We start from the raw sequence: 18345 nt of genomic DNA on the forward strand, positions 1-18345 counted from the left end.
TGTTTCCGCGCTGTATCTCTAAACTAAACTTCTTTGAATAGAAGACCCTAAACCCAGGCCCAGGATATGAAGGGAATTCACACACATGCACGCACACATACACACACAAAGGACAAAGACAAAATTGCAAACTTTAACGGAATACACCATAATAAAATCATTATTTGTCAAAAAGAGTCAGTACTGGATATATATAAATAAATCTCAAAACAATATCTTCTGTACATATATAACAAGGAACATATATGTCATCAGGAAAACTATTTGTGAGACAGGTTGGTGAGGTACCTAAATTTGGTGAGCTTTAGGTGCAGTTTGAATGTTGGTCGTTAGCTTTTGGGTTACAAGGTAATGTGGTGGATGTGGAATACACTGACTAACTCCACCAGGCAGTGGAGAAAGTTCCCTCACACTCCTCACTTGTAGATGGCGGGGAGAGGCAACGTGGTGGATGTGGAATTACATCGGTAGTGGGGAAGATGCTGGAGTCGGTTGGTAAAGATGTTATAGCGGCGCATTTGGAAAGCAGTGGCAGGATCGGTCAAAGTCGGCATGGATTCATGAAGGGGAAATCTCGCTCGACATAATCTTCTGGAATTTTTTTGAGGATGTAAAAAGTAGAATGGATAAGGGAGAGCCAGTGGATGTGGTGTATCTGGACTTTCAAAAAGCCTTTGACAAGGTCCCACACAGGAGAATAGTGTGCAAAATTAGAGCACATGGTATTGGGGGTAGGGTATTGACATGGATAGAGAACTGGATGGCAGACAGGAAGCAAAGAGTAGGAATTAACAGGTCCTTTTCAGAATGGCAGGCAGTGACTAGTGGGGTGCAACAAGGATCGGTGCTGGGACCCCAGTTATTTACAATATATATTAACGATTTAACAAGGGAATTAAATGTGACATCTCTAAGTTTGCGGATGACACAAAGCTGAGCGGCAGTGTGAGCTTCGAGAAGGATGTTATGAGGCGGCAGGGTGACTTGGATAGTAGGCAGATGCAGTACAACGTGGATAAATGTGAGGTTATCCACTTTGGTGGCAAGAACAGGAAGGCAGATTTTAATCTGAATGGCATTGGATTAGGACAAGGGGAGGTGCAACGAGACCTGGGTGTGCTTGTACATCAGTCACTGAAAGTAAGCATGCAGGTACAGCAGGCAGTGAAGAAAGCCAAGTTGGCCTTCATTGCGAGAGGATTTGAGTTTAGGAGCAAAGAGGTCCTACTGTAGTTGTACAGGGGCCTACTGAGATCGCACCTGGAGTATTGCGTGCAATGTTGGTCTCCTAATTTGAGGAAGGACATTCTTGTTATTGAGGGAATGCAGCGTAGGTTCACCAGGTTAATTCCCAGGATGGCGGGACTGACAAATGATGAAAGAATAGGTCGACTGGGCTTGTATTCACTGGAATTTAGAAGAATTAGAGGATATCTTATTGAAACATATAAAATTCTTAAAGGATTGGACAGGCCAGGTGCAGGAAAAATGTTCCCGATGTTATGGGAAGTCCAGAACCTGGGGTCACACAGTTTAAGAATAAGGGGTCGGCCATTTAGGACCGAGATGAGGAAAAACTTCTTCACCCAGAGAGTTGTGAATCTTTGGAATTCTCTGCCTCAGAAGGCGGTGGAGGCCAATTCACTGGATGTTTTCAAGAAAGGGTTAGGCCGAGGCTCAAAATGGTGGTTTAAGATGTCGGCTCACCTCCTCTTCTACATATGCATCCTGGAGAGAATCGCCACATTTGGGGAGGGCAGGGGGTGGTGACCTCTGACCTGGTTCCCTCCTCAAGCTGCGAGTTACTTGTTCCCCAACCCCACCCCGGAGCTCGATCTTCCCTCTCTCCCCCTCTATCGCCACCGTCCACTTCCGCCTCTCCCCAAAACCCTCCCCACTCTCCCTACCCCTCCCCCCCTCTCTCTCTACCATTCTCATTCTCCCTACCCCCTCTCGTTCGCCCTGCCCCCTCATTCTTTCTCCCTATCCCTGGTAACTTCTGAGGCGGGTATTAGCAGCGGAGGGGGGGTGTGAGGGGGACAGGGTCCGGGCAGAGAAACAAACCCAGTCTGAGGGGTGGGGAAAGGTTGTTTGAAGTTGGGTCAGTTCAGGGGGAAGGGTGGGTTGTCAGAGGTTAGGGGGTGGGAGTCAGAGGTTAGGGTTGGAGGGGTCAGAGTTTGGGAGTCAGAGGTTAGGGTGGGAGGAGGGTCAGAGGTTATGGGGTTTGGGATAGTGGGGTTAAGAGCTCAGTCAGGGTCCCGCGGGTGGGCTCAGGTTCGCGAGGACCTCTCCTCAGCCTCCTCCTGCAGGTGGTACGCGGGCCGGTAACGCTCCACGCCCAAGTCCGTCACGTAGCGCAGGGTTGGGTTCTTTGTCGTGTTCTCCATACTTCCCCAGAGATGTGTACCTGAGGGGGGGGGGGGGGGGGGGGGGAGAGAGAGACGGGGCAGAATGAAGAGGGATAGACACCCCTGACCCCACCCACACCAGCGTGGGAGGAACGGGCGAGCGGGGAGGAGGGAGCGGCGGTGAGGAGGGGGGGGCTACCTACCCTCTGTCGTAAAGGACACAGTACGGGATGTAGAGAGTACGCAGAAACTCCCAGATATCATGGTAGCTCCAGTCCTGGGAAAGAGAACAAAGGATCGTCACGTTCACAGAATCCCCCCCTTCACGAATCGCGCAGTAAATAAGAAAAAACAAGATACAAGATACATTTAATTGTCACAATATTCTAAATGCGGTCTCACCAACGTCTTATAAAACTGCAACGTGACCTCCCAATAGTCAATTTAATTGTCATTTGGACCCCTGGAGGTCCAAACGAAATGCCGTTTCTGCAGCCATACATTACAAACAAATAGACCCAAGACACAACATAATTTACATAAACATCCATCACATTGCTGTGATGGAAGGCCAAATAAACTTATCTCTCCACTGCACTCTCCCCCCCCCCCGATGTCAGAGTCAAAGTCAAAGCCCCCGGCTGGCGATGGCGATTGTCCCGCGGCCATTAAAGCCACGCCGGGTGGTGCGAGGTCGCACACCGGGTCTTGGTGTTGGAGGATACATGGATATGCAGAGAATGGAATCATGTGCAGGCAGAGCAGATCAGTTTAACTTGGGGATCGTGTACAGCATGGACGTTGTGGGCCGAAGGGCCTGGTCCTGTGCTGTAATATTCCTTGAAGAGAATGATGGAGGGGGAAGAAGGGGAGAGGGTGAGACCAAACAAGGGGACAAGGAGAGAGGGAGGGGGTGAAGGAGGGTGGGAGGGAGAGGATTTAGAGGGTGGGTGGATAGGTAGGGAGGGGCAGGTGTCAGGACTGTCTTATGAAGAAAGACTGGATAGACTTGGTTTATACTCTCAAGAATTTAGAAGATTGAGAGGGGATCTTATAGAAACTTACAAAATTCTTAAGGGGTTGGACAGGCTAGATGCAGGAAGATTGTTCCCGATGTTAGGGAAGTCCAGGACAAGGGGTCACAGCTTAAGGATAAAGGGGAAATCCTTTAAAACCGAGATGAGAAGAACTTTTTTCACGCAGAGAGTGGTGAATCTCTGGAACTCTCTGCCACAGAGGGTAGTTGAGGCCACTTCATTGGCTATATTTAAGAGGGAGTTAGATGTGGCCCTTGTGGCTAAGGGGATCAGGGGGTATGGAGAGAAGGCAGGTACGGGATACTGAGTTGGATGATCAGCCATGATCATATTGAATGGCGGTGCAGGCTCGAAGGGCCGAATGGCCTACTCCTGCACCTAATTTCTATGTTTCTATGTGTTGTGAGAGATGGTGCCGTCTGTCTGTTTGTGTGGAGTTTGCACGTTGTCCCCGTGACTGGCGTGGCAGGTACTTATTTTAGTTTAGAGATAGCGTGGAAACAGGCCCTTCGGCCCACCGAGCCTGTGCCAACCAGCGACCACCCCGTACTATCCCCGTTCTATCCTACACACTAGGGGCAATCTACAGAAGCCAATTAACCTACGAACCTGCACGTCTTTGTTAGGTAGGAGGAAACTGGAGCACCGGGAGAAAACTCACAGGGAGAATGTACAAAGTCTGTACAGACAGCATCCGTAGTCAGGAATGGGGTTGGGAGGGAGAGATCATGGTGGCGCAGCGATAGAGTTGCTGCCTCACAGCGCTGGAGACCCGGGTTCGATCCCAACAATGGGTGCTGTCTGTATGGAGTTTGTACGTTCTCCCCTTCGGTTTCCTCCGAGATCTTCAGTTTCCTCCCACACTCCAAAGACGCGCAGGTTTGTAGGTTAATTGGCTTGGTAAATGTAAAAATTGTCCCTAGTGGGTGTAGGATGGTGTTAATGTGCGGGGATCCTAACCCGGTGGGCTGAAAGGGCGTTTCCGCTCACAGTATCTCTGAACCAAACTAAACCAGCCACGATTGAATGGCAGAGCAGACTTGATGGGCCGAATGGCTTAATTCTACTCCGAGAACTGATGAAAGATTCAGATTCAGATTCAATTTTAATTGTCATTGTCAGTGTACAGTACAGAGACAACGAAATGCATTTAGCATCTCCCTGGAAGAGCGACATAGCAAACGATTTGAATAAATAATAATAAGTGTCCGGGGGGGGGGGGGGGGTGATTGGCAGTCACCGAGGTACGTTGTTGAGTAGAGTGACAGCCGCCGGAAAGAAGCTGTTCCTCGACCTGCTGGTTCGGCAACGGAGAGACCTGTAGCGCCTCCCGGATGGTAGGAGGGTAAACAGTCCATGGTTGGGGTGAGAGCAGTCCTTGGCGATGCTGAGCGCCCTCCGCAGACAGCGCTTGCTTTGGACAGACTCAATGGAGGGGAGCGAGGAAAGGTGGAATCTTCGGCGACGGGTTGCCCCACACTCACCAGGAGAGGGTTCACCCTCATGTAGTCGGGCCAGCCGGGGTCAGTAGAGCACATGGGGCTGAGGGTGCGGGAGTATGGGTCCGTGCGTCTGGTCCCCATCAGAATCGCCTTGATGCCGGGCTGCTGCTCTTTCAGGTCCGTCAACGCCTCCTTGATGTTCCCACACACCGTGTAGAGCTGGAGATTGTACCTGCAGCAAGAACTCGCAGTTAGTCGCTCTCTCTATGGGCAGCGCAGCTGTGGAGTTGCTGCCTCGAGACCCCGGTTCGATCCTGACTATCTGTGTGGAGTTTGTACGTTCTGTTTTGGTCTCCAAATCTGAGGAAGGACATTATTGCCATAGAGGGAGTGCAGAGACGGTTCACCAGACTGATTCCTGGGATGTCAGGACTGTCTTATGAAGAAAGACTGGATAGACTTGGTTTATACTCTCTAGAATTTAGGAGATTGAGAGGGGATCTTATAGAAACTTACAAAATTCTTAAGGGGTTGGACAGGCTAGATGCAGGAATAGATTGTTCCCGGTGTTAGGGAATGTCCAGGACAAGGGGTCACAGCTTAAGGATAAGGGGGGAAATCCTTTAAAACCGAGATGAGAAGAACTTTTTTCACACAGAGAGTGGTGAATCTCTGGAACTCTCTGCCACAGAGGGTAGTTGAAGCCAGTTCATTGGCTATATTTAGGAGGGAGTTAGATGTGGCCCTTGTGGCTATGGGGATCAGGGGGTATGGAGAGAAGGCAGGTACGGGATACTGAGTTGGATGATCAGCCATGATCATAGTGAATGGCAGTGTAAGCTCGAAGGGCCGAATGGCCTACTCCTGCACCTAATTTCTATGTTTCTATGTTCTCCCCATGACCTGCGTGGGTTTCCTCCGGGATCTCCGGTTTCCTCCCACCTGTCAAAAGACGTTACAGGTTTGTAGGTCGATTGTAAATTGTCCCTAATATGTGTTTAGGAGAGGGTCAGGGTACGGGGATCGCTGGTCAGCATGGACTGGGTGGGTTGAAGGGCCTGTTTCTGCGCTGTACCTCTAATCTAAAATAAACTCTCTCCCTGAAGCAATACACACGCTCAGATAGAAACATAAAAATTAGGTGCAGGAGTAGGCCATTCGGCCCTTCGAGCCTGCACCGCCATTCAATATGATCATGGTCAAGATACCCACCCTACTGCAACTCATTCCAGGGGAGCGTAGAGAGGAGTGCAGGGGCTTGGAACTAAGGTTTGGGGGGTTATATATATAGGATCACAGATCCATGGGAGTGGGTTTACAGGCTGGGATCTGATCCAGGAGCTCACTGAGGTTTATACAGAGAATAACAGGTTCCTGTGACTGGGTTACAGGTTGTAACCTTATCCAAGGGTTCAGCATGGAAATATATATAGAATAACAGGTTAGACTAGGATCTAATCCAGGGTTTCAGGGGGGTTAATATGTCGAACAAGGGCAGGACCTACACAGTAAATGGTAAGCCTCTGGGTAGTGTTGTAAAGCTGTGGGATTTAGGAGTGTAAGTGCACGGTTCCTTGAAGGTCGAGTCGCAGGTAGATAAGGTGGTCAACAAGGCTTGTGGCACTTTGGCCTTCATCAGTTAGAGTATTGAGTATAGAAGTTGGGAGGTCACGTTGCAGTTTTATAAGACGTTGGTGAGACCGCATTTAGAATATTGTGTTCAGTTCTGGGCACCGTGTTATAGGGAAATGTTGTCAAGCTTGAAAGGGTTCAGAAATAATTTACGAGGATGTTGCCAGGACTAGAGGGTGTGAGCTACAGGGAGAGGTTGAGCAGGCTGGGACTCTTTTCCTTGGAGCACAGGAGGATAATCTTATAGAGGTGTACAAAATCATGAGAGGAATAAATCAGGTAGACACACAGAGTCTCTTGCCCAGAGTAGGGGAATCGAGGACCAGAGGACATAGGTTCAAGGTGAAGGGGTGAAAGGTTTAATAGGAATCCGAGGGGTAACTTTTTCCACACAGAGGGCAGTAGGTGTATGGAACAAGCTGCCAGAGGAGGTAGTTGAGGCTGGGACTATCCCATCGTTTAAGAAACAGTTGGACAGGTACATGGATAGGACAGGTTTGGAGGGATATGGACCAAGCGCAAACAAGTGGGATTAGAGTAGCTGGGACATTGTTGGCCGGCGTGGGCAAGTTGGGCCATAGGACCCGTTTCCACACTGTATCACTCTATGACTCTAACAGATCCTGGGTTACAACTGGGATCTGATTCAGGGGTTTGGGGGGGTTGATACATTGATTAGATGCCTGCGAGTGGGTTTCAGGCTGGAGTCGGGCCAGAAGCAGGGGGTTGGGAATCACGATGATGTTTTGCTCAACACTCACCTCTTGCAGGTCTCCTGGATGAAGTCCTCCATTTCAGGGAAGGGGGAAACGAGGCGTACGTATAGAGCCTGCAGTTGATGGCTGGTGTCTGGGTTTGCCCTGCATGGGACACACATTCGATGAAGGTCACTGAGAACGTTCCCCACCCTGCCCTGCCCTCCCCCCCCCTCAGTCATCGGCACAGATCTGTGGGGGACGGGGTACACCACAACGACTATCCCTGCGATTCCCACACACACACACACACACACACACAGCTGGGGACATCCTGCAGCACCACAGGAGGGCAGCAACGAGGCACGATGCCCCTGTCCCACTTAGACGATTTTCTAGGCAACTACAGACGACTAAGCTGTAGCCATACTGTCGCGGGGTGACACCTGTATGGCCGCGAGTAGTCTCCTCAAGTCGCCAAAAGAGCCGCGACGTTCTTCCGGTCGCCGCTGGATTTTGAAATGTTCAAAACCTTTCGGTGACCGTGAGCTTGCCTTCTCCTGTGTCGTAGTTTGTCGCCAGGCGACGTTGGTTATCGCCGGTGCTGACAGGTGAATTCCATTGGCGACGACCTACATCAACCAACGATTGAGTTGTCTTCAGTGGGCCGTCGTTGCTTGTCGCGTGTGGACGTACGCTAACTTTGGGTGTAGTCTGTGTGGTCGTGAGTGGACGTCCTAATGGCTCGCTGGTTGGCGGTAGTTTGACGACGACGACCATTGTTGTAGACGGGCGGTCCAGTCGCTGGTTTTTCGGCGACCTGCTACGGCCGTGACAGTCGCCGAAAAAAATCGGCTAAGTGGGACAGCCCCTTCACTCTGTGTGTGTCTGATCCCAGGGGAAACATAGAAATTAGGTGCAGGAGTAGGCCATTCAGCCCTTCAAGCCTGCACCGCCATTCAATATGATCATGGCTGATCATCCAACTCAGTATCCTGTACCTGCCTTCTCTCCATACCCCCTGATCCCCTTAGCCACAAGGACCACATCTAACTCCCTCTTAAATATAGCCAATGAACTGGCCTCAACTACCCTCTGTGGCAGAGAGTTCCAGAGATTCACCACTCTCTGTGTGAAAAAAGTTCTTCTCATCTCAGTTTTAAAGGATTTCCCCTTTATCCTTAAGCTGTGACCCCTGGTCCTGGACCGTCCCCAACATCGGGAACAATCTTCCTGCATCTAGCCTGTCCAACCCCTTAAGAATTTTGTAAGTTTCTATAAGATCCCCTCTCAATCTCCTAAATTCTAGAGAGTATAAACCAAGTCTATCCAGTCTTTCTTCATAAGACAGTCCTGACATCCCAGGAATCAGTCTGGTGAACCGTCTCTGCACTCCCTCTATGGCAATAATGTCCTTCCTCAGATTTGGAGACCAAAACTTTACGCAATACTCCAGGTGTGGTCTCACCAAGACCCTGTACAACTGCAGTGATGGGACCATGTAGAAACATAGACATAGAAAATAGGTGCAGGAGTAGGCCATTCGGCCCTTTGAGCCTACACCGCCATTCAATATGATCATGGCTGATCATCCAACTCAGTATCCTGTACCTGTAAAAGGGAGGGGCGGTGATGAGAGTGCCACGTTGCAGGATGGGGTGAGGAGATTTTCCACGTCGTGGGATGAAGGGAGGGGCGGTGGGGAGCGCCGCGCCCTGTGGAGTCGCTCACCTGCTGACGGCGGCGTGGAAGAGATGGACAAGGACAGTGCAGTCCTTTCCCCCGTTGAATCCCACGCAAAGCTCGGGGAGACCGTACTTAGCCAGAGCCTCCTCCACCACAGTCAGAGCTGCTGCCACCTTCTGCCCCAGCCGAGATTCTGCAGTAAGTCACGGAAAAGTCAGTCAGTCAATGAGCTGGTGAACCCACCCCCCAAAATCATTCATCCATCCACCCTCCGTATCAGGCAAACAGTCTCGTCTGGCTGTCATGTGTAGGAAAGAACTGCAGATGCTGGTTTAAACCGAAGGTAGACACAAAATGCTGGAGTAACATAATAATAATAATAATCTTATTTATATAGCACATTTTCAGTCAACTTGCATTGACCCCAAAGTGCTTCACATAATTACATTACATTTACACACAGGCAAAGGTGGGTGAAGTGTCTTGCCCCAAGGACACAACGACAGTATGCACTCCAAGCGGGATTCGAACCGGCTACCTTCTGGTCGCCAGCCGAACACTTAGCCCATTGTGCCATCTGTCGTCCCACTGGGGTGAGGTGAGTGGCGGGTCAGGCAGTATCTCTGGAGAGAAGGAAAGGGTGACGTTTCGAGTCGAGACCAGAATCGTTACCCATTCCTTCTCTCCAGAGATGCTACCAGTCCCGCATTTTGTATCTACCTTTAAGCCTCTGAGCTCAACAGGGAACGATCAACAAGATTTCCCCGATAGGCAGCAGACCAGTTACTATCTACCTAATTGGAGAACCTCGGACTATCTTTGATTGCACTGTACTAGCTTAATCTTGCACTAAACGTTATTCCCTTCACAATCTGGATCTGAACACTGTAGATGGTTCGATTGTAATCATGCATTAATTCCAGGGATGGTAGGACTGGCATATGTCGATAGAATGGAGCAGCTGGGCTTGTATACTCTGGAATTTAGAAGGTTGAGAAGGGATCTTATTGAAACATATAAGATTATTAAGGGTTTGGACACGCTAAAAGCAGGTAACATGTTCCCGATGTTGGGGATCCAGGGGCCACAGTTTAAGAATAAGGGGTCAGTCATATAGACCGGAGATGAGGAAAAACATTTCACACAGAGAGTTCTGAATCTGTCGAATTCTCTGCCTCAGATACTTTCAAGAGAGAGTTAGATAGGACTCTTAAAAATAGTGGAGTCAGGGGATATGGGGAGAAAGCAGGAACGAGGTACTGATTGTGGATGATCAGCCATGATCACATTGAATGGCGGTGCTGGCTCAAAGGGCTGAATGGCCTCCTCCTGCATCTATTGTCTAGGTTTCCATGGATAGCATAGTTTAGAGGGATATGCTGGAGGGGGAAAGGTTTCAATATTCAAGAGAGATTATTGTCATGTGTCCCATATAGGACAATTAAATTCTTGCTTTGCTTCAGCACAACAGAATATAGTAGGCATAAATAAATAAATACAGGGGGAGGGGGGAAAAGGATGGGGGGGGGGGGGGAGGGGGGGGGAGGGAGGGAAGAGTGTGAAGGAGGGCAAGGAAAAAGGGAGAGAGTGTGAAGGAGGGGGGAAGGAAGGAGGGAGGGGGTGAAGTAGGGAGAGAGGAGTGAGGGAAGGAAGGAGGGAGGAGAAAAAGGAAGAGTGTGAAGGAGGGAGGGGGAAAGGAGGAGGAGAGGGAAGGGAGGGGGGAGAGAGGGGAAGGGAGGGGGAGGAGGAGGAGAGGGAGAGTGGAGGGGGAGGAGAGGGAAGGGGAGGGGGGGAGGAGAGGGAAGGGGAGGAGGGGGGAGGGAAGGAGGGGGGGGGGGAGAGAGGGAAGGAGGGTTGGGGAAGGGAGGAGAGAGGGGGAGAGTCTGAATGGGGGGGGAGGAGGGGGGAGGAAAAGGAAGAAGGGGGGAGGAGGGAAGGAGGGAGGCAGGGGGGGGAGGGGAAGGGAGGAGGAGGGGGGGGAGGGGGAGGGGGAAGGGGGGGGGGAGGAGAAGGAGGGAGAGAGGGGGGGGAAAGGAAGGAGGGAGGGGGGAAGGGAAGAGGGGGAAGAGGGGAGGGAGGGGGGAAGGAAGGAGAGGGGGAGGGGGAGGAGAGGGAAGGAGGGGGGGGAGGAGGGGGAAGGGGAGAGTGTGAAGGAGGGAGGAGGGATGGAAGGAGGGAGAGAGAGAGCGAAAAAAGGGAAGGGGGAAGGAGAGAGAGAGGAGGGGGGGGGAGGGGGGGAACACAGGGAGGAGAACACAGGAAGGAGGAGAGAGGGTGAAGGAGGGAGAGTGTGAAGGAGGGGAGAGAGGGGAATGGGAGGGGGGAGGGAGAGGGAAGGGGAGGAGGGGAGAGGAGGGAGGGGGAGAGGGGGGGGAGGGGGGAGGAAGGGGGGGGGGGGGGGAGGGAGGAGGTTGGGGAGGGGGAGGGGGGGAGGTCTGAGGGGGGAGGGTTGGGGAAGGGACGATAGAGGGGGAGAGTCTGAAGGGGGGGGAGGAGGAGGAAAAGGGAGGAGGGGGGAGGAGAGGGAGGGGGGAGAGGGGGGGGAGGAGGGAGGAGAAGAAGGGAGGGGAGGGGGGAGTGGGGGAGGGGAAGTGAAGGAGATGGCGGGCTCTCCATTACCAGACAGGGCCAGCCGGTAGACATGCCGGGCAGCCGCCGCCACGGGCTGCCTCTCGGGCTGGACGATGGCGCCGGGCGGGAGGCTCCGGGCCAGGAATCGCTTCGCCTCCTCCAGCGGCTCCTCCCGCTCGGCGTCGAGGGTGACCCGCACCCGGTAGTAGTTGCTGCTCCAGTCGGGGTAGGAGCCGACGGCGACGGCGGGCGCGAAGGCCCGGGCCGCCCGGCTCAGGGCGGGGGCGATGTCGGCCTCGTCGGCGTCGACCAGCAGCTCCCGGCTGAGGTAGGTGACGGCCGGGTTGTGGAAGAGGTGCTGGAGCCCGGCCATGGCCCGCCGCAGCAGGGCGGGGACGCCGGGGAAGAGGTAGACGTTGTGGACGCTGACGAGAGGGTAACGAGAGGCGGCTCCGGTGAGCGGGTCGCGCCCGTAATGGAGGCGAGCGGACGACGGCACCAGCGCCATTTTGTTTTCCTGCGCGCCTTTTTCATCGTCGTCGTCATCGCCCCTGACGTCATCGGCCGCGACGACGTCATCGACCCCGACGTCATCGACCCTGACGTCATCGCCCCCGACGTCATCTACCCTGACGTCATCGACCCTGACGTCATCGCCCCCGACGTCATCTACCCCGACGTCATCGACCCTGACGTCATCGACCCTTACGTCATCGACCCTCACGTCATCGACCCTCACGTCATCGTCCCCGACGTCATCGCCCCCGGCCCCGCGCGTGCGCCGCAGCAGGGCCAGCAGCTCCGGGTGGGGCCGCACGGCCTCGCCGAACGCCCGCGCCACGCCCTCGAACGTCACGTCGTCGTGCGTCGGGCCCACGCCGCCCGACGTCAGCACGTAGCGGTGGCGGGCGGCGAGGCGGCGCACCTCGGCCGCGATCGCCCCCACACGCGGTCGGGCAGCACCGACACACGCTCCACCCGCACGCCCCAGAGAGCGCAGGCGCGAGCACAGGTGGAGGAGTTGGGGGAGTCCTGGGTTTGGCGCCTTGGGGGGGGGGGGGGGGAGATATGGGGGGGATAGGGGGGGGGGGGGGGGAGGGGGGGAGATATGGGGGGGGGAGAGGGGGAGATATGGGGGGGGGGGAGGGGGAGATATATGGGGAGGGATGGGGGAGAGATATGGGGGGGGGGCTCTGGGGGGGGATATGGGGGGGGGGAGGGGGGAGATGGGGAGGTGGATATGGGGGGGATCTATGGGGGGGGAGATATGGGGGGGGGGGGGGGGAGAGGGATATATGGGGGGGGGGGGGAGGGGGGGGGAGATATGGGGGGGGGTGAGGGGGAGATATGGGGGGGGGGGGGAGGGGGGATAAGGGGGGGGGGGAAGGGGGTAAGGAGAGATATGGGGGGGGAATGGGGGGAGAGATATGGGGGGGAGGGGGAGATATGATGGGGAGGGGGGATATGGGGGGGAGGGATATGGGGGGGGGAGAGGGATATATGGGGGGGGGGTGGGGGGGGAGATATGGGGGGGGTGAGGGGGAGATCTATGGGGGGAGGGGTGGAGGGGGAGATGGGGGGGTGGGGGGGAGGGAGATATGGGGGGGTGGGGGGGAGATATGGGGGGTGAGGGGGGAGATATGGGGGGGTTGAGGGGGAGATATGGGGGGGGAGGGGGGAGATATGGGGGGGGAGGGGGGGATATGGGGGGGGTGAGGGGGAGATATGGGGGGGGGGGGGATATGAGGGGGGAGAGATATGGGGGGGTGAGGGGGAGATATATGGGGGGAGGGGGGAGGGGGGGATATGGGGGGGGGTGAGGGGGAGAGATATGGGGGGGGAAGGGGCCAAAATATGGGGGGAGGGTGGGGATGGGGAGATTATGGGGGGGGGGCGAGATATGGGGGAGGGGGAGATATGGGGGGGAGGGGGGAAAGGGGGGGGGGGGAGAGGGGGGGGGGGGGGATGATGGGGGGGAGGGGGAGAGATAGGGGGGGGGGGGGAGAGATATGGGGGGGGGGGGGCGATATGGGGGGGGGTGAAGGGGGAGAGGGGGGGGGGGGGGAGGGGGGAGATATGGGGGGGGGGAGGGAGAGATATGGGGGGGGGAGAAGGGGGGGAGGGATATGGGGGGGGGGGGGGGGGGGGGGGGGGGGGGGGGGGGGAGAGGGGGAGATATGGGGGGGAGGGGGATATGGGGGGGGGGGGGGAGGAGGGAATATGGGGGGGGGGGAGGGGGAGAAGAGATGGGGGGGTGAGAGGGAGATATATGGGGGGGGGGGGGGGGAGAGGGGGAGAGATAGGGGGGGAGATGGGGGGGGGGAGAGAAAAAAAAAAAGCAAAGATTAGACTTGACCCCCACTCTATCTGCAATCTCACAGCGTCAAAGACCCCGGTTCGATCCCAACCCCAGGCGCTTGTGTGTGTAAATGTGTATGTGAGTGTGTGTGAGAGTGTAATTGTGTGTGTGTAAATGTATGTGGGTGAGAGTGTAAATGTGCATGTGAGTGAGTAAATGTGTGTGTGAGAGTATGTAAATGTGTGCGTGAGTGTATGTAAATGTGTGTGAGAATGTGTGTGTGCGTGAGTGTGTAAATGTGTGTGAGAGTAAATGTTCGTGTGAGTGTGTAAATGTGTGTGTGAGAATGTAATTGTGTGTGTAAATGTGTGTGTGCGTGAGTGTGTAAATGTGTGTGAGAGTGTAAATGTTCGTGTGAGTGTGTAAATGTGTGTGTGGGAGTATGTAAATGTGAGTGTGTGTAAATGAGGAGGTGGGGGGGAGGAGGGATGGAGGAGAGGGCAGTAAGAGAAGGGGGGAGGAGAGGGAGATTGTGTTCGTGTTGGATACTGAGTTGGATGAAGGTGGTGCTGGTGCAGGCTCGAAGGGCCGAATGGCTTCTACTCCTGCACCTATTGTCTATGTATGCAAATGTGTGTGTGTGTGGTAACACAGTGGATTAGGCAGGGGGTTAGGGACGGGCAGAGGGGGCGTGGGGACCAGAGGTGGAGGGGGAGATACATTCCGTCTGGAATGTATCGTAGGAGATTGAGAGGGGATCTTATAGAGACTTACAAAAATTCTTAAGGGGTTGGGACAGGCTAGATGCAGGAAGATTGTTCCCGATGTTGGGGAAGTCCAGGACAAGGGGTCACAGCTTAAGGAATAAGGGGGAAATCCTTTAAAAACCGAGATGAGAAGAACTTTTTTCACACAGAGAGTGGTGAATCTGTGGAACTCTCTGCCACAGAGGGTAGTTGAGGCCAGTTCATTGGCTATATTTAAGAGGGAGTTAGATGGGGCCCTTGTGGCTAAAGGGATCAGGGGGTATGGAGAGAAGGCAGGTACGGGATACTGAGTTGGATGATCAGCCATGATCATATTGAATGGCGGTGCAGGCTCGAAGGGCCGAATGGCCTACTCCTGCACCTAATTTCTATGTTTCTATGTTTCTATGTCTGTACCTTTAAGATCTCATCTCCAATGATGACGATGGCCGCGGTGACGGTGTGGTCGTGCTGTTGCTGCTGTTGCTGCTGCTGCTGCTTGTGGTCGGGACCCGCAGCGCTGGTCGCCTCCTCCATGGCCAAATGCTGCCGGACTCTGGCCACACGGACCACGCTCCTCAGCAGCCTGGGGTCCCGCTGCATCGATCCCCAGCCCAGAGGGGGGACACAGACAAGACTCGATGGGCCGAACGGCCCAATCCTGCTCCTGGTGCAACCCAATTGCAATTAAAAAAGATCCCTCCAAAGATCAGTTTGCAGCCATTGCACCGTGTTATGGGCGGTGCATCGTTGCAACCCGCCCCCCGGGCTGCATTTGTTGCTTTGCAGCGCCTGGGCCCTCCCCTCCCCTCCCCTCCCTCCTCTTCTTTTCTCCTGCAATGCTGCCTCTCAACCAAACCTGCTGCCTCCTCCCTTCAACCTAACTTGCTGCCTTCCACCCCCTCTCAACCTAACCTGCTACCCCTCTCAACCAAACCTGCTGCCCCCCTCCTCTCAACCAAACCTGCTGCCTCCTCCCTTCAACCTAACCTGCTGCCTTCCACCCTTGCTGCCCTCAACCTCTCAACCAAATCTGCTGGCCCCCTCCTCTCAACCTAACCTGCTGGCCCCTCCCTCTCAACCAAACCTGCTGCCCCACTCCTCTCAACCTAACCTGCTGCCCCTCTCAACCAAACCTGCTGCCCCCCTCCTCTCAACAAACCTGCTCTCACTCTCAACCTAACTTGCTGCCCCCCACCCTCTCAACCTAACCTGCTGCCTCCCTCTCCTTCAACCTAACCTGTTGCCTCCTCCCTTCAACCTAACCTGCTGCCCCCTCTCTCAACCAAACCTGCTGCCACTCAACCCCCCTCCTCTCAACCAAACCTGCTGCCCCCCTCCTCTCAACCAAACCTGCTGCCTCCTCCCTTCAACCTAACTTGCTGCCCCACCCTCTCTCAACCAAACCTGCTGCCCCCTCTCTCAACCAAACCTGCTGCCCCCTCCCTTCAACCTAACCGCTGCCTCCCCCTCTCTCAACCTAACCTGCTGCCCCCCATCCTCTCAACCTAACCTGCTGCCCCTCACACCTCCTCTAACCTCTGCCCTCCTCTCAACCTGCTGCCTCTCTCCAACTTAACCTAACCTGCTGCCCTCTCAACCTAACTTGCTGCCCCCCCCCTCTCTCAACAAACCTGCTGCCCCTCTCAACCAAACCTGCTGCCCCTCTCCCACTCCTCCCCACTCAACCAACCTAACCTGCTGCCCCCTCCTCTCAACAAAACCTAACCTGCTGCCCCCCCCTCTCAACCTAACTGCTGCCCCCTCTCTCAACCAAACCTGCTGCCCCCCTCTCAACCTAACTTGCTGCCCCCACCCTCTCTCAAAACAAACCTGCTGCCCCTCCTCTCAACCTAACCTGCTGCCCCCTCCTCTCCAACCAAACCTGCTGCCCCCCCTCTCTCAAACTAACCTGCTGCCCCCTTCAACCTCTCAACCTAACCTGCTGCCCCCCTCCTCTCAACCTAACCTGCTGCCTCCTCCCTTCAACCTAACCTGCTGCCCCCTCCTCTCAACCTAACCTGCTGCCCCTCCTCTCAACCAAACCTGCTGCCCTCCTCCCTCAACCTAACTTGCTGCCTCCCCTCTTCTCAACCAAACCTGCTGCCCCCCTCTCAACCTAACCTGCTGCCCCCCCCTCCCTCAACCTAAACCTGCTGCCCCCGATCTCAACTCCTGCTGCCTAAATCTGCTGCCCTGCACCCCCTCTCAACCTAACCTTGCTGCCCCCCTCCCCCTCTCCCCAAACCAAACCTGCTGCCCCCCTCCTCCCTTCAACCTAACCTGCTGCCTTCCACCCCCTCTCAACCTAACCTGCTACCCCTCCTCCTCTCAACCTAACCTGCTGTCCGGTGCCGCGTCACCACTCCGCAAGTCCCGCCCCCTGCCCCAACCCATTGGTCCATTGCACCGTCAATCATCCAGGCGCGCCTCGCCATTGGCTCTACGTTACCGCGGCGCCTGCTAGGTGACCCGGTGCAGCGCTGAAGATGCTCCCCCCATGTCCTTGATTTCGGTTCCGAGGGCCAAATTCTAAGAGCCCCAAACATATAGCCCCAGCCTCAGTTTAATCTACCCTAACTTTTATTAGTCACGTGTACCGAGGTACAGTGAAAAGCTTTTTTGCCGCGTGCTATCAGTCAGCGGAATAACAATACATGATTACAATCCAGCCCTTTACAGTGTACGCATGCATACATACATAGAAACATAGAAATTAGGTGCAGGAGTAGAGGCCATTCGGCCCTTTGAGCCTGCACCAGCACCGCCATTTAATATGATCATGGCTGATCATCCAACTCAGTATCCCGTACCTGCCTTCTCTCCATACCCCCTGATCCCCTTAGCCACAAGGGCCACATCTAACTCTCTCTTAAATATAGCCAATGAACTGTGTGGCCTCAACTACCCTCTGTGGCAGAGAGTTCCAGAGATTCACCACTCTCTGTGTGTGAAAAAAAAAGTTCTTCTCATCTCGGTTTTAAAGGATTTCCCCCTTATCCTTAAGCTGTGACCCCTTGTCCTGGACTTCCCCAACATCGGGAACAATCTTCCTGCATCTAGCGTGTCCAACCCCTTAAGAATTTTGTAAGTTTCTATAAGATCCCCTCTCAATCTTCTAAAACCCGTACTTGCCTTCTCTCCATACCCCTTGATCCCCTTAGCCACAAGGGTATAAACCAAGTCTATCCAGTCTTTCTTCATAAGACAGTCCTGACATCCCAGGAATCAGTCTGGTGAACCTTCTCTGCACTCCCTCTATGGCAACATACATGATAAGGGAATGTAGGAAAGAACTGCAGATGCTGGTTTAAACTGAAAGTAGACACAAAATGCCGGAGTAACTCAACGGGTCAGACAGCATCTCTGGAGAAAAGGAACGGTTGAGACTGTTTTGGGTTGAGACTCTTCAGTCTAAAGAAGGGCCTGACCTCAAAAAGGCTGGCAGCATCATCAAGGACCCACACCATCCTGGCCACACACTCATCTCCCCGCAACCGTCAGGTTGAAGGTACAGGAGCCTGAAGACTGCAACGACCAGGTTCAGGAATAGCTATTTCCCCACAGCGATCAGGTTATTAAACTTGGCTCGGACAAAACTCTGAACATTAATAACCTATTATCTGTTATTTGCACTTTATCAGCTTATTTATTGATGTGTGTATATATTTATATAATGGTATATGGACACACTGATCTGTTCTGTATTCATGCCTACTATGTTCTGTTGTGCTGAAGCAATGCAAGAATTTAATTGTCCTATCAGGGACACATGACAATAAACTCTCTTGAATCTTGATCACGGGTGCTGTCTTGTACGGAGTTCACACGTTCTCCCTGCGACCTGCGTGGGTTTTCTCCAGGTGCTCTGGTTTCCTCCCACACTCCA

General features: G+C 54.2%; 1 protein-coding gene across 1 annotated transcript; it reads right to left on the reverse strand.

Annotated features, from left to right (window-relative positions):
- Positions 1–1926: 1926 nt before the first annotated feature.
- LOC129693840 (FAD synthase-like) lies at positions 1927–15059 on the reverse strand. Its single transcript, XM_055630586.1, is given in 9 exon segments — positions 1927–2393; positions 2395–2407; positions 2552–2625; positions 4870–5059; positions 7221–7319; positions 8886–9033; positions 11460–12360; positions 12363–12443; positions 14874–15059. Coding segments are annotated over 9 exon segments (1815 nt in total). The 3' UTR covers positions 1927–2270.
- Between the last annotated feature and the right edge of the window lie 3286 nt (positions 15060–18345).

The sequence above is a fragment of the Leucoraja erinacea genome, unplaced genomic scaffold (assembly GCF_028641065.1).
Source record: "Leucoraja erinacea ecotype New England unplaced genomic scaffold, Leri_hhj_1 Leri_445S, whole genome shotgun sequence".
Taxonomy (NCBI): Eukaryota; Metazoa; Chordata; class Chondrichthyes; order Rajiformes; family Rajidae; genus Leucoraja; species Leucoraja erinaceus.